At 44.3% G+C, this 16,723-nt stretch overlaps 1 protein-coding gene across 12 annotated transcripts in view; it reads right to left on the bottom strand.

Annotated features, from left to right (window-relative positions):
• Nucleotides 1-237: 237 nt before the first annotated feature.
• FAM13A (family with sequence similarity 13 member A) overlaps nucleotides 238-16,723 on the bottom strand; it is a 133,273-nt gene continuing 116,787 nt past the window's right edge. For 8 of the 12 annotated variants that reach the window (XM_075751619.1, XM_075751621.1, XM_075751622.1 and 5 more), the window contains 6 exons: nucleotides 15,651-15,734; nucleotides 11,358-11,453; nucleotides 9,709-9,792; nucleotides 5,846-6,042; nucleotides 5,056-5,157; nucleotides 238-4,073 (listed from right to left, as the gene is read on the bottom strand). In XM_075751619.1, coding sequence (XP_075607734.1) covers nucleotides 3,947-4,073; nucleotides 5,056-5,157; nucleotides 5,846-6,042; nucleotides 9,709-9,792; nucleotides 11,358-11,453; nucleotides 15,651-15,734 — 690 coding nt within the window. In that variant the 3' untranslated portion in view covers nucleotides 238-3,946. The remainder of the gene's footprint in view (nucleotides 4,074-5,055; nucleotides 5,158-5,845; nucleotides 6,043-9,708; nucleotides 9,793-11,357; nucleotides 11,454-15,650; nucleotides 15,735-16,723) is intronic. The other 4 variants (XM_075751617.1, XM_075751629.1, XM_075751618.1 and 1 more) reach the window with 3 other exon arrangements.

Here is a 16,723-nt window from a genome sequence, read left to right as displayed (position 1 = left end):
TTCAGCCCCAGGCCAGTGGCCAGCACGGCCCCCGAACAGGGCGAGTTTCGCCTCTGGGCACTGTGGGGACAGTCGCAGGCTGCAGCCTGGCTCTTGCCTTCACAGCCCATTTAACGTGCCGGTGAATCAGCGACTTGCAAACATCTCCAAAGAGGGCTTGGGAAGCACCTCCGGCTGGAGGACACCTGGCAGCACCTAGCTTCTGGAACTTGCAGATACAAGGAATAACAACTGATGTCTTATCAGAATGATTAAAAGATAAGATTCTTTAATTTCACTGCCTTTAACATAAACATCCATTATTTGACTGTTTACTCAGGAGTAAACAGCCTAAAACCAAATGCAACTTGTAAGAATGACAAGTTTTTCCTCTATCTTTGACTCTTGCAATCTTATTTTGTCCACAACCTGTTCATGGTCATCTAAATAAACCGCGCTGATTTATTATACCACAATGTGGTAACACACAGACACGTGTGTCTGAAATGGCCCCAGTGGATGGGAAGCCCAACAGACCACACTGCCATCCCACAGCAGACAGTTTGTTCTAGCGACATGGAAACAGGTCGTCTTACGCTGACAGCTTATTTATATCACATAAAGTAGATTTGTGTACAGTACTTCACACCTTTTATAAACACAAGTCTTGTATTGAATGTTCTCCAGTCAATAGTCACTCATGTTGGCATAGACAAATCATCAAACAAAACGCACAGATGTTGCTTGGATTGACTTAGAGGAGTGTGGCAGGGCAAACATCATTTCTGCTATGTGTGGTTAGTGGGAAGTCAAATCATCTGTGGGAGACACAAAGACATTTTAGTGCTCAGGTCTTGGAGCCCTCCTCCTGCGCAGGCCTGGGAGAGGGGAGTCACAGCATCTGCAAACCTGGGACAGAAAGTTGAGCATTTGTACGTCTCTTTCCAGGACTGGAATTTTAAAATTCACTTCTTCTCTACGATGGTCCTTCCTAGCAGTTCCCTTTGCAACTAGGCGAGTGATGGTTTGTTGTTGGTTTTTGCTTTGGGTTTTGTTTTTTTTTTTTTGCCACAGGTAAAGACTTGAACAGTTTAAAAAGAGAGATGGCTAGGCATGGGTTTTTTTCTTTTAATGTACAATCTCAGTTAACAGGTTTTGTTACTTTTAGCTTTCAAAGTTCAAAAATATAAACTCTCTAAAGTGCATAATTGTACTTACATTTCATATAAACTATCTGAAATTCTAGCAATATACCATGTAAACAGCGGTAACTAAGCATCAGAAAATGCTACAATCTCATCAGTTTAAAAATAAAATGGACTGTTCCCTACATATCATTTTTCAAGATTTGACAGGGGCAAAACCCAGCAAAACAGATAATTTATCAGTACACAGTGCAAACAGGCTTTTAAAAATAAGCAGAGAAATCATACTCCTGGGAAACCCTGGGCCACTGGAAAAACGTCTGACTATGAAGAAAGGGCAGAAACCGCTTCTCCTGTCCAGGCCCAGATCCAGCAAAGCGCCCAAGCTTTAGTCCATCGTAATTTGGCAAAATCCCAAATGCAGACCAGCTTGAGGCATGTCCTCACCACGCAGGCTTTTGCTTTGCTGAACTGGGCCTGAACAAGGCCAAACTGAGCCAGCACCAAGGACTTTGTCGTAACCCAACATCCTTTCTCATCCCACACTTCTGCTACCAGAGTGACACCGTGGGCAGTTTGGCTCAGCTGCTGCATCTCAAATAACTAGGGAGAGCTGACTATGGACTCTGGCGAGGAAGAGCCCGTAAGAGCATGCAGAAGGACGAAGGCACAGCTGTTTTCCTGGGCTGCCCTGTGTTGAGACAGGGCTTTGCGCTGGTCAGGCTTCCCTTCCAGTCGAACATCTTCAGACGCAGGTTTTGAGCCCATGTGTCAGCCCAGTTAACACACGCGAAGGATCAGTTTTGCAGAGGCAGAGCCCCACATCTCTCAAGCGATGGAAACTCGCCGTCTCTGAAAAGCCAAGCCCCAGGTCAGCACACAAATCCTTCAGACTCTTTGGAAATAAAAATTCAGCCTTCACTGATTTCATGTAGAAAGGGCAATTCTGCAATCAGTAAAAAAACCCCAAAAACAAAACAACCTGGGAGTCCCCCTCCTAAGTGCTTTCACTAACACACCCGCGTCACTGCCTTACCCATCCAGACCAGTAATGGGCACGTGCAAACCCACTGGGAGAAGGTTGCCTTCTGAAGTGTTTATGGGACCCTGAAGACACCAAAACACTCTTAGCATCAGTTTTGGCAAGAATTAACATAGCACAACATACACCAAGTGGAAGAGGGTAAGCCTAAGTACCACAACCCAAATATATCTATTTGTGGTCCCACTTGCCCACGTAAAGAAGGAAGTGGGAGAAGTTGTTCTGGGGGTCCTCTCCTTGCCTCCTCCAGCATGACTTGCACAAGGCCTGGCTACGACGACTGGCACTGCATTTGATTCCAGCCATTCGGGGCTCCCCGGGGGATCCACACACAAAAAGGCATTACAGAAATCCCCTCCCTGGGATGTCAGGGTCGAGCCTTGGCTCAGGACAGAGCAAGTTGGCGCGCACAAACCTCTGGAGTGGGAGAACAAGCCCAAGTGGCCCAGGACTGCAGAACCGTGAGCCCTCAGCTACTTGGTGCGTTCCTGAACTCGCTGTCTTTCACTCTTTCAGGCGGCATCTGTCTGACACGAGCACCTGAATCAGGTGTCCCAGGACTTTCTTTTCTGGAAGTCATGAACGAATTTGAAGAAGCTGAATTGTCAAAACCTCCACCTGAGACACGGGCCCTTTCTGTAGGCAGAGCGTGGCTCTAGGCTTTCGGTTCCCTGCGGTATCCTCTGTGCTGCTCTACCACCGATACACACCAGGAAGAAAAGACCATCCTCTGTGGCCACCATCACAGCATCACTGCTGCAGCCCACACAGCCTGATTGACGGTGCACATAAAAGGACAAAATTGAGGCTAGGGAGTATTTAATGACACCCACGTGGTTCAGCTTGGACTCTTACTTCTGTAGCAGATGATGAAGCACATGTACTAATGGGGTGGGTCTTCCAGATATCTTCCAGATACTTCACACCAGACATTTAACTGATCACCTACCAAAATCCCAAGGGATTCTGACTTAAAGCTTTTAAAACCTCTTTTCCTCCCTGTTGCCTAAATGTGGTCATAATGTTACGGTATCACCCTCCAAGCAGAACAAGCAGGCAAGAACCTTGCTGCACAGCTCATCTTTTTTGCTATCCTGAACAGATTCAAGTACTTTCCTCTACTTAGTCGAACGGGGCATCCAAAAAGTGGGAAGAAAACCCAGCTCAAGCCTAGGCAAAACTGTAACTCACACCAGCTCTGGCTGATGACCGGGAGATTCTTACAGCATTTATTTAGAGCAACAGAAGATGCTGGACTCTAAACAGGTTGAAAGTCTGAGTGAATCTTTACCGTAGCTACAAGAGAACAGTCTTGGCACTATCTGACCTGTGCCGTCACATGATGGGGTCAGTCAGGGCACTTGTCTGTTAAACTGAAGTACAAGCTATTTGATGATTTAATCACTATTCATCCTACTTTGCCTCTTGCTATGATATCCTGGGAAAAAAAGACTAGCATGGTTGGCTTTGATATTTTAAATATTACAGGATTGGTAAGCAAATCACAACAGAAGGATCCCTTCAGTGAAGTCGCTGAGCGCAGTGTCATGTCTCCTACACTGGCAAACTCCATTTTGGGCATCAGGCCTGGAGAAAGAGTGGGCAACAGCAAGTGTAGAGAGCGATGGAAAGCCACCTTTCCTCCCCCCCCCCCCCCGCCTCTTCAGTTCCCAGGGAGCTCCTCAGCTCTCCGCAGCCAGGCTCCTGCTGCATCCACGTCATGCATTAGTCCATTTGGTGCTCTCTCCTCTTTGTTTACTGGAAAAACCAATCTCCTCCTTTACATGATCTTGGAGCTAATATCTCTTTTACTGATCAGGACCTCCAGCAGCCTCAGCTTGGCCTTAATCTGCTTGTATTCATTGTATTCTTCAGCCATAGGAGTGCGGTCTTCTTTCTGCACGTTCCTAGTGGGAGTAAAAGCAGATCATGAGGATTTCTGTAGCAGGACGTCTTCCCTCAGCAGCCTCCCTCTGTCCCCCAACAAGACCTACCAAGCAGCACCTCTCCTCCACTCCCCATCAGGCAACAAACCCAAAACTTTTATCCTTTGAGAGGAAAAAAAAAGAAAAGAGGGGCAAACAAGCTGCTGCAACAAAGCGTGAGACGCTTGCACATTAAGGTTGAACACAATCCCATAGTTCCAAATGCAAAACCTTATTTGAAGCATGCCGTACTTCTCTGAAATTGCTTCTACACAAGAGTTAAAAAACATCTGAATGTCAGCCTGCTGGCACAGCAAAATAAAATACAGCTTCTCCTAGCTTGGCATCCCATCACTTACACGAACAGGCACCCTTGGGAAAAGGAAGATGATATCTGATCAGATTTCTCTTAGCTTACATGAAATTTAAGCTTTCAGTGATTTTACAAGAACCTCTAAGGGTGATGGCTGGTGGCAGGAAACTAACAAGATAATTTAAGAGTATAAATATATTAAAACATTCTATCAGTTCATTAACGGGGTACGTTTTCTGAAAACGATAAACCCAGCTACACTAAAGCAGAAATACTTGTTAAACTAGTGTCTGAATACCTCACAGACGAGCAAGAATAGGATAGAAATCTAACCATTCATCATCAGGGAAAACCCTGATTATTCTATCACTGAGAAAGTCTTCCATCATTCCTGTCAGCTGTGCTAGAGGCAGCTGGATTTTGTACTTTTGCTTCCCACTGCTTGTCCTAAGACAAAGTTTTCAAAGAGGCTGTGATCCCCGAGTTCTTTGGGAGGGGGGTAATTCATTTTAATGCACGTGGGTAAAACACTGCTGACACTGAAGAAATACGTAATAGTGAATTCGGGTAACTTTCCGTATTTGGAGGTCTTTGTGGATGCCAAACATTAAAAGTAGCTGAAGGACAGAGAGACAGCTGAGAAATTATTACCTTCCATTTTGTCGGAAAAAATTATCTTCGAAGTCTCTCAATTTTTTTCTGATTCGCTTTTTCTCTTCCCTGACTTCTTGGAGCTGCTCTAAGAGCTCAGGGCTGTTGGGTTTAAATATACACAAGATGATACATATGGACACAATTATAACAGGAAGCATACAGTAAATCTACAAATGTATGGTTGTACGAACGCCAAGCAATGGAGCTGCTGCTGCAAGCAGCACTGGCAACCTGATGATACTTGCAATAAAAAGCTCTCTGTATTTAGTTCAGCAAAACGATCATACACTGAAGCCTCTAAGGAGGTCAAGTGTGCATTTCATAATTCACCACTAACTTCTATGAAACTTACTTGCTGAAGATGGGTCTGGGATTTGTGACTTTTATAGGATCAAGATTCAATAGCCACGACTTAAGGCTACAACCTACATGTGTTTGCATCAACCCTAGGTGCTTGAAGCTAGCAAAGCTAGTTCAACTTGACCTCTCCAAAACCTGAAAAACCTTGTAGAGTACAGAGTTGTTTTCATGATAAAGGCTTGCCACTGGTGAAGTGGAGCTACTACTTAGTGCTAGAATCTAAAGATGCAGAAGTCAAATATCAGTATCAGGGCAAGGTAGTTTCCTCCCAAACCCTTTCATATGAGAGTCTATTGCATTTAAAAATAAAGCGTAAAAAATTCTGACTCAGATCATAAATGGGAAAAAAATTTAGACACTTTCTGACAAATAAAATGCTATCTTAGCAAGAAATAACTTTTTGAAGTTGTCTGTGAATTCAACATACATGGATGCTTCATGGAGATTTGAAAGCCCCATATCCTGATTGCTTCTAGATGGGATCTTATCATCCACCGGGGAAACAAAGCCGTCAGCATCATCTTCTAGTTGATCCAAGAAGCTACGCACGTTGAAATCCGTTTTCATGGTAATTGTGAAATCTGGCTTCACGTTGCTGTCTTCCTCGGACCCCTCCTCTTCCTCCTACAGAGAGGGACAGAGCACCCCCGTAACAGAATAGGTTACTGCTTCCCTTCTCAGAAACAGGTACCTCCTCTCACCACATGCACTGGGGAACAGATACGAAAAGTGGATAGGCAGAGCAAGCGCTTTAATTGCTAAGCACTACAGGACACCGAAAGACCACCAGTAAGACACCCTATACCCAAAACATGTCAGAGAAACTGCGACCACCAATCCGGACTTGTTAATGAGACCCACGGCAACAAAACTGAGTGAAAAATACCTGGGGTTCTCAGCAACCTGTTGCTTTATGTATTCTGATGTAAATAACAACACTTACAGCCATTACGCACACTGTGTACCTGGCAGCATACAGATTGCCAGGTTAAAATGCAGAATATTCTCTCAATAGATGCAGCTCAACAGCTCGCTCTAATGGCTGAATTCAAGACCTCAAATGCTCATACAGTGATACCAGGGAGCTCAGATCAGTCTTTCAATGGCCCAAATACAGGACACGATTGACTGTAAAAGGACTGCTGTTGCTAACGTGTTCCCGACATCAGCTCTGTACCATTTAGCTGGAATGCACTAAAAATTGGAGTGGAAACACTCCGCCAAGTGCAATTTCCCCCAAAATACACTGATGAATTGGTTGTGTTCCATTTTTTTTGCAAAATTTATAGGCACAAGATTTGGAAGTCTCTGCTGCACTTGGTACTTGCTAATTCATACCATTCTCAAATGTCCTGCGACACTGTCCAGAAATCATTTGGATTTTCAGGGAACAGAGCCCAGTTTTCTCTTACTTACAGAGACATTTCTAGAAGGCAGTTTTCAACCTTAATATAAGGAATCAAGCATGAACATTAGAGGAAGGTAATAAATGCCAGCATGGATACAAGTCTCCTAAATATTTATGTACGTGTGTATATATATATTTATTTTACAACCATGTAACTCTAACCAGGAAGAATCTAAGCACATGCATATCTTTAAAAGCTTTTGAGGGCTAGTATCATTAAAGTTTGCAAGTGTATGCAAAAATATATTGTTGCACTGTGATCAAAAGAAGCCATTTTCTTTACTTTTTTTTCATGCGATTCCTTATGAATAGTTCAATTATTCCTAAGAGATTGCTCCCACATTTCAAGCACAAGGAGAGAAAGTAACACTAGGACCTGGCATAGTCCCATTAAATCCTCAAAGTCAATGATTTATAAATGCATATATTTACATGAAAATCAGAGTTTGCCCAGAGTTTTCTTTTTATGTTAAAGCTCTAGGCCATGAAAATGCGATGCAAAGCCACAGGCTGAGAATTACAACCAAGATGGAGGCTTGAGAATGAAAAAAAGGTTAGCTGGAGAGGAGTTTTAAGTAGTAGTAATAATAATAGTAATAATAATAATAATAAAAGATACAGAGAAGTTTGAAAACATCTCAGGAAAATCTGCAGGGAACTTGTGAAAGTTAAAGCAGTATTTAGCATACGATTAGGTAAGACCATTTCTCCAGACGTAAATTATATAGCTTAAACAGAAGGCATAAACCAGCAGTCACAGTACTGGCCTTAAACCCTGCAAACAACTTCAGGCTGGGCTGGGGAAGGGAGACCACCGCTCTCTGCCGTTTGCCAGTCCCCAAGCATGCTTTCCTGCCCTGCTGGGTAAGGGCAAGTAGGACCAAAGCAGGAGAAAGGCAATCCTGCCACAGAATGGAGGAGGATTTGCTAAGTCAATCTAAGCAGTAAAAACGGTACGCTTTATTTTAGGCAAATCTCTCTGGCACCAAAGAAGGAGCTCCCGTGCCCTTTCCTGGGAGAGCAAGTTGCTTCTGAATTCCCCTCCTGGAGAAAAAGGGAAGGGACAATTTTTACAAGCTGTGTGACAAACTGCTCCCGAGGACAGATGCAAGGTGTAAGCTGGACCTGTAAATCTGGCAGCAGCCTCTTCCCGCAGATGCCCACGAGCCCGTCTCACTCGCCTTGCTCCAGGGCAACAGCGCGCTGCCCAAGCCAGCCGGGATTACGCTGGCGCCGAGCTCAGGAGCGAGCCTCCTGCCAACGGAAGCCCATGGGAGGAAAAGAAAGCGTAGAAATTTCACTTGTTTAGACCTCAGTGCCAAAACGCTACATCTGGCTGTCACAAGACCTCTTAAAGCATTTTGCTGTTTAAAACAAAGGAGATAATTAAAAGGATTCTTTGCGAGAAATCAAATGGAAATGGCCGTCTAAGGCCTTCGCTCTAAACAAGCGTCACATGGGAATCTTATTTTAAACCCGCACTGGCATTTACACCTCGAACCAGAATGATCTTCACTGACTAGATCCATTTGGCTTCCACCTGCTTGGATCTTCAGGCAACCATGAGGCATTTAAATTTTCCACAATTACAAATGTAAAATCTCCAGAGTATCCCATCACCAGTACTCCCAGCAAGCAAACTTCCCAATGATTTTTTTTCAACACAGACAATATTCAAGATACTGTAACCCAAATGACCATGCTGGTCATCAGCAATCACCAAAATTGATAACTGTAAGTTTTGACTCTGGGTGCAAGTGTAGGTGAAAAAATAGAAGACATACTAAAAGAAGAGAACAAAACCAAAAATACCCTTCCCCACCAGACCACTACTGCAGATTTGATCCAGCAGTTATCTAGAAAATACCGAGAGCTCAGTGATGATTAACCAGCCTCCAAACAGCAGATCAACATCTTGGGGCTGCAATCTGGTTTAAATGAGTATGTGCTTTGAAGAGTCCATTAACATACAATGTACTGTAATTGCCTAATAATCAAATCGCCTCAGATGTCCAGGTCTGCAGTATTTACACCATTAACCAAATTCTGGCTGGATAACGGGTAAGTGACCCGAGTGTGCCAAAGCGCTTTTTTCCCCGCTACATCGCAAGGGTAACGAAAGCAAGCCAGGGCCCAGCTCCTCGCCGCTTGTCCTGGTCAACTGCTGGACTTCCCTTCTTCTCTGGGGAAGAAGGCTCGATATCGTAGCAGTCTTCACCACCAAGAATTACTACCCCACGGCAGCACGAGAAAGAAACACAACAATCCTGCCATCCAAATCTGACCAAGTGTTAACTAGCAGAACCGAGTTGTTCTCAACTTCCATCCTCATGTGACTTGGTTAGAAATACCGTTCACAAGGTGGTGACAAAGAGCCCTGGATTAAATAAGCACGTGAATGGGAGTAGGTATGGATCCCTGAAGTGGCCCGGCTGGCTCCACGTGCGAGCATTAGTTTTGTGAGAGCTCATTCCTGCCGCAGTGCTGTGTGCAAGCCACAGAGCTTTGGAGTGAGAGAAACTATTGCAAAACAAGTTAGTGTCATTAAAAAGAAAGGAGGAAAGCAAGAAAAAAGCAATGTACACAGGTAATTGTGCTTTTTTCTTTTTTAAGCAAAATAAAATATATTATGTGCAGGTGAAGGGGGAAGGAGAAGGATGGGAAAGAACGCAAAGCCAAGGAAATACTGTAGTCTTATCTACAACAAGGGAAGAATTTGATCAGAACTGGCGAGGCTTAAAGCAGCTACTGATTTTTCAGGAGGACACTGCAAAAAAATCAACACTGATGGAAAAAAAACATCAATCAATCATTCTCTTTCATTGGTATAAGGGGAAAATTGATGCAAACTGAGCAATTAGTTAGCAGCTGGAGGTCTTCACCTTTATCTCCTTGAAGAAGGAAGCTGTTTCGCCCTCGATAATTGGCTGCAGCAAAGGGCTTCTCCGCTTGCTGGAGGGGGAACCCTGTGACAGGTGTTAACAAGTACGTTACATTATGAACCCCTTTCTCCTCCACCACCTGCTCTCAGCTCATTCTCACCCACACATTCACTCTCAGCTCATGGCTGGACCATCAGGAGAAGTCTATTTCTTAAAGAAGAAAAACATGCCCGGCAAACCCCGTGAACCTTGAGCTGTTTTCTCTCAGGATGTTGCTTAGCAAGGAACATCATTGCCAAACACTTTTAAGAGAAAAAGCTTGGAAGCTGGAATACTAGCTGGGCAGGAACTACAAAGTAAAAGCTGCAGGAAAATAATCCCAAGGCCCAGACACACACACGACGTTTGGTTGACTCTCCAGAGCTACAGCGTAAGCCCAGCTAGACTCTCCAGGCTTGCTTTCCAGGAGCCTGATTTCCCCCTGAAATGCCTAATGATGTAGAGACGGATTTTCAAATGCATCCTGCCTCTGCACGAGACTCTCACTGTTGTCACTAGAGGGGCTGGGGAAAGCTAGTCTTGTGTCTCCTCTGCTAGCCACTGTGCAAATTCAGTTCTGTGTCTAAACAGGACCTGAGCTCTCTTTTTGAGAGGTTTCCATTAAGCTGCCCATGCACAGCTACACGGTTTCTTCTTTCTGATTGCCAGCACCGTCTTCGCAGCACATATTTTGGAGAGCAGTTTGCATATTCAAGGAGGAACAGCCTTTTGTTTCGTTCTAAATGCAGGACCACCTCCCGCTATTTGTAGAAAAATCCCCCACTTCTCAGTGTGACTGCACTGAGTCATGCTCTGCCAGTCCACTCACTTCACTGGCGGTTTACGAAACGCAGCCAGGATACGAGCACTGCTTGGGAACAGCAAAAAAAGTAAGGGATCATACATGACAGATAGAGTAAATAGGAACCATCATAAAACAATTCTCTTTCCAAAGACAGGCTAAAAGTATTCTATGTGTATTTTTTAGATCAAATAATTTTTAAAAAGAAGCCTACACAAGTTGTCTAAAATTAGAGATAGTGCATTTGCTCCCTCGAGAGGTGCATTGGACTTCTTGCTGGTGGCAGTGTCTCCTTGCCAAAGCACCACCTCGAATGAGGGAACATCCAACCACTTGTAGGATTTCTTTCATACAAATGAAGCGTTAGGAGACTGTTGGACCTTTCTCTCAGCCAAGGAGTCTGGTATCTCCTGTGGGACCCACGCAAGTCCGTGCTCCTGACACACAATGCTGTGTAACCAAGTGGCATGGAAGACCTACAGCTCAGAGTGGATTGGTAAGGAATGGGAAGTGAGGCTGTAGCCAAACACAAGATGATGAAATAACAGCAGCAGCCCAATGGAAAGAGGAGAAACAACACAAGGTGACACGTGCCCCATGGCTCACAGGTGGGCACTAGAGTCCCTTGACCAGCTTTGCCCAACTTCAGTATATGGTGTGTCATTGATTTGCTCATTTGCTTTGTCTTTGAGTGATAAGGGAGGTTGGGACCTGGCCTTACTGATTGTGTTGTATGCAGATGTGTGGTGATTCCTGTTTCCTCAGCTTGAAACCAAAGAAACAGCCCCCAAAAGAATGCTCTACTCACAATGATAGGGATGGTGTTGGCTCTGGAGAGGATCTGCTTGACCAGGCGATACCTGTCATACAATGGCTTCATAACCTGTCGTTCATTTTTGGTAACCTGCAAAGGAAAAAGAAGCGGGATCCATGAAGCCTGCAGCAGATACTCCACTCGATAATGCACGTGCCTGTGATCGCTGTTAGTCAGAGGGGGCTTGAAGGGAATTTCACGAGGATGACAGGTTAGCAGCATTAGCCCTGGAACTGGTAATGCAAGTGCTCATGTACGTCATTGCATCTCCTGTCCCAGGTGCCAGATGAAGCAGCACCCAAGCTGTGGGGTATCTTGTAATGTGGCTGTGTGAGACAAGTGCTTTAAATGACCAACTTAGGTATCGTATGTCCACAGCACAAAATGACGCATAGAGGCAGCAGTTTGTGCTTGTAATCACATCTATCACAAGGCACAACAATGAGGTCTCCCACCCTTATTCTTGTTGCTGGGACCTCAGAGGCAGTGTTTATGACCCAGAAAAGGAGAAAGGAGCTGCAGTGACTGGAAACTGCAATGAAAGGAGACCTTCCCAGGGTAGGTTACACTACAGAGTTCACAAAAGCTGACTTTCCAGGTTTGCTACTCCTCCTAATTGCCTGTCCAAGCCAGTAGTTCTTCATCTTTTTAACCCCCTAGCCTTCCCCTCCACCCCTCCTCCCAGCAACCTTGCTGGGGAGAAGTTACCACAAAGCTGAGAAGGGATGAAGGTGCCAGGGCCGTGTGGTCTACAGAAGACACAAGAGTGCTGTGATGCCCACCCCAACTCTTCCTTATATTGCTCTGTCCCTAACTCCACTCCTAGCTGCACGTCATGCTCCCTTCTCAGTTTGAGCGTGTTGCAAACTGCGAGTGTTCATTTCTGTTTTTCTTTCAGGTCTAAGCCAAGCCAAAAATCCCAGTAGTACTGACAGTGCAGGCAAAGGGAAGACCTAGCAGACAGCAGCTAGTGTGGGAAAGCAAAGGTCTGTCCAACTAAGTACTAGTTGTGAGGAAGTTGGGTTTTATTTCTTCCATGTTTTGTTACAGCAGGGTTAGAAGACAAACAAACAAAATATTCAGCAGAACCAACCTGATCATCATTTTTCTTTGTATTCAGCACTGTCTGACCACATCCTATGACTGTCCTTCCATTAGATCTTTTGTCTAACTTTAGATTATAATGCTCTTATGAGGGGAAGCTTTAACTGATTCTGATGTCACGTCTATCTTCCTCAAGGCTTTTTACTGCTGCTAATCAACAGAGTATCTGAACAGCTGCCATATAAAAATCAACATCAACAGTGTAACCCCTAGTGAGCTCTGTAGAGTCTCCCTTTCTACAACAGAAATACAAGGAAAGGGAATACAGCTTGAGACAGGGAGGAAATTTTAAAGTGAACTGTCTTTTGTCTGCAGTTGACTCGCACCAGAGTAAGCTTTCTAAAGCTTTTGCATCCTCCCCCCAGAGCAAGAGAGGGGTGCTGGTTTGCAAGGGGCAGAAGAGCTGTAAGTAGTGCCAGGAGTGGGACTGGCAGGGATGAACTCTAAGAATCTGGAGGTAGCATCTTCCTCCTGATAAACAAGCCTGTTTCCCATGTTAGGGGCAGATGAACAGGGAGGAAGAAGAAGGAAGACCTTTTTATTCCTTTCTGGGTTCAACGCAAACATCCCCAAGCCCAGCAAGGGGCATACAGATGGGCAGTCCGAGCTCTAGGGCCTGCATGTTCCACACCTCCGAAGCACAGTCGGGCTCCCATACCCGACAGCCTCGCGTTGGCTACTTGTTGAGTAAGCAGCTCGCATGGATTAGAGGGATGTGAGCAGCATCAAACAATTCACTCAGCCCGCTCTGTATTGAGTTTCATGTTGATGTGTCTGCATTCAATTGCACTGGCTACCAAGTTGCTTCCAACTCTGGATGTTTCTCTGCAACCAATCAAGCATACAACTGGAGAAACTGGGTAGCTTATAGTACAGTATAGTATAGTATTGTATTGTATTATTCCTAGCTTTACTAGGTTAGCAGTTAGTAGAACAGGAGGCACAGCACTACTGTTGGCTCAGACAGTCTTTGTTACTTTAAAAAAAACCCACTACAACACCCCCCCACCAAAACAACAAAAAAACCTCCCTATGCTGAGGTTTATGCTGAGGCCGAGAACCAAACCTTCGATTAACAACATTTCAAAGTTGATACATAGCACTGTTCTGTACAGAAAAATAAACATAAGCCTGGCAATGGGCAAAAAATCCTTAGGTATGTTGAAGAATGGAAAAAATAAATGACATACTTCAGTGTCTGAATATCAGTATGGAGGAGGAACAGAGAATTAATTTAGGCACTGGAAGTTAAGTGTATGTGGCCTGAGTCAGCCCTGCAGACTTACACCAGCACACTTAACAGAAAGCAGATTCTGGAAAAAAAAAAAAGTTTAGTACATGAGCAAACTGTCTCACTAGGTAAACTAAGTAATACCAGCAAAACCTCAAAATGCAAAGAGACTGTTGGAATAATGGAGCCTTTGACACCACTCTGGGGCACACTCTGCATGGCAAAAGAGCAGCCGAGGAACAGACCATTGCTTCCATTGTTAGAGCAGCTTGAGAATTTCTGCAGAGATGGGCTTTTTGGCTTAACTAAACCAGTTCAGTTCCACCTTTGCAGGTTCATCTATCACTGGTGCAGAAAGACTCAGTTGCACAATAAATCTGAGCTCCATTTTTTTTCTTGTTTAGTTAAATATCTTTAAGAAAAAAAAAATACTTGGCTGAACTATCCCCATTCTCCTCAAGCTCTCAGTACTTTTCCACTGCTGCAGTGCCAGGACCTGGGAACAGCAAAAGCTGATCAGCTGCAGTCTTCCTTGCCATGCAGTTCAGTGTTGCTAGGTATAGACTGCTTAAAAACAAACAAATTAAAAAGCAGTTGTATAAATAAAGCATCAGAAAGAGGAGGAAAAAAAAAAGGTATGCTGACAAGCTAGGCTCTGGGCTTGTTCTCTTTTTAAACAGATTTAAGTGAGTTCACGTCAATGAGATGCCACCTGTTGATTTATGTCACTGTAAAAGCAGCAAAAGCTGACTTGGTCTCATGGAGAAGACAGGGAAGGTTAAGTGGATTCCCTTGTGCTGGCCTTTTGCTATTTTAGACAAGAATAGAACTGCATGTCCTCTCATACAACTATGCTGTTTTCAGTTGCTGGTATATGTGACTGTACAATATTAGCACTTCATGAAGGCATTTAAATAAATTAGTGAGACTTTTTTAAAACAACCGACAAAGAAAGAAAAAATTCAGGAGCAAAAGGAAGGAAAAGATCAGGAATCCCATGCAGCAGCAGAATGACAGATTTGTCAGCTGCACTAATCAATTACTCCTTATAAGCAGTAATTTGCTGCTCCCAAGCCAATGCTCAAGAGATTAGCACCACTCTGAAATTAAGTTACTTTACCTACACAGCTGGTAGCAAAGATTATAAAGTCATCTGTGAAAGAGGAAGGATTCATACAAAGCCAACTTGGTGGCCTGGAAGCCACTGTGTTTCTGCCACAGTAGGGATCAACAGGACACAATACTTAATTCTCTGTCTTCCCAAATAATTTTCCTTTGGTAAGATCAAATGTGCAAGAAACCTCACGCCCTTCACTTCCACTGGCATATGGAAAAAACCCATCCATTTCTCAAGGGAAGAATGAAACCTCCTCTCAACTTATGCTGTTATGCTCAGGAGACAAACTGTTTCATGAATCTTTTGGCACAAGAGAATTGTGCAAATAGCAAGCCGCCGGTGTCCCCCTGCAAACAGCAAGGTGCCGGGACAAACATGCTGTAGCTCCTCTAAGAAGGAGCAATGTATGCACACCTGTCTTCCCAGTTAGCCATTAATACTAGCAAATTGCAAAATTCCTGGTTGGATGGAACCATACACAGGTATTCCCATGCAGACTGTATCCCCAGCAAAGCTGGTGAGTCCGCTGGGCCACAAACTGGATGTCTGTGGATCCTGGTGAGCGTGATGCCAAAATAATGCACATTCAGCCTGTAGGCTCGGTCCTACAGGTACGTGCCAAGCCCAGTGCTGCGTTACAGCCGTCGCCTTGCTGAGAACAGACTCCTCATAGCAGCGGTAGTGAAGGATCAGGAAGGTGGATTAGAAGACGCACGTGTGGTTTGAACAGCAAGAAGTTCTAGTGACTGTGACATCAAAGGAGCGTTAGGGGAATCACTTACCACAGACAAAGACATATAAAGATGTACTTTGAAAAAAGTGCTGCTGTACATACCGGTCTGCCATGAATGCTTTCGTAATACAGCAAAGCTTTTTGAAGAGCCACTTTTTCAGCTGCTATCTGATCTCTTGTCATGTCCTATGAAAAGTGGCACAGAGAGGAGGAAGAAAAAAAAAAAGTCAGATTCCTGGACTGAAACAATACTGATTTGTGGCCTAACCAAAGTCATGTGATTTTGTCATTAATTGAAGACTCGTCTCTGCCTTCCAGTCCTCTTTTCCCAGCTGTACTGCCAAAGAGACTGTTAATGTGAGTGGCACCCTATGCACAATGCGGGTGGATTAAAACTATATGAACATTGCATATGAAGGTATTTTATGTCCATAAGGGGGATTTATTGATTATCAGTGCGCTTTGAAAAAAACAACGGTATGTGACTTTTAATGATGGTGGCTCTTTTTCAGTTAAGATCCAAAGTGTAAATTCTACAACAAAACACATGTTCTTTCTTCTTCTCCAAATATGAGACAAGCTGCAGCACCTCTTGCAAAGCTTGCCATCTTTGCTTTGACTGCCACAAACGCACTTTACCAAGAACTCAAGTGCAGTCAGACCGTCTCCTTCTGCCAATTCTGCTATGGAGTGAAAAGCTCTGGCAGACAGGCTGAGGGGACCAAGCCAAAAAAAAAGGGCAGACAATTGGAGGAGACTTCCCTCACTAAGCTTGCCAGAGTTCCCCCACTGAACTTGCCCGACACCGAGCCTTCTCTCCTATCACAGCACCAAATACTATCACAGACCCTCTTTAAACAGCCAGGCTGTGGATTCTTGCTACCATCAGAAAACAGCCAAACACACACTGTGTGTATCTTCTTGTTCTGCAGATCTAGTAAACAAAGATAATGCTGTCTGCCCCTCTCTTACAAAGCACTGCAAAATTTACATGTCAGCAGACTCACTCAAGGACTTCACTTACAAGGCTGCTCAGGAACCAGCAACATCAGACACAAAGACCTCCTTGCTGATAACCCTCAGAGATTACAGCAGCTAACAGAGCTCAATGTGAAGTGCAGTGATAAAATGCGCTGAGAGAAGAGCTTTCAAGCTTTGGAGTGAACTAGAAGAAA

The sequence above is a fragment of the Balearica regulorum genome, chromosome 4 (genome assembly GCF_011004875.1).
Source record: "Balearica regulorum gibbericeps isolate bBalReg1 chromosome 4, bBalReg1.pri, whole genome shotgun sequence".
Classification (NCBI taxonomy): Eukaryota; Metazoa; Chordata; class Aves; order Gruiformes; family Gruidae; genus Balearica; species Balearica regulorum.
Note: the sequence above shows the minus strand (reverse complement) of the source record. Positions and strands in the feature narration are given on the sequence as shown.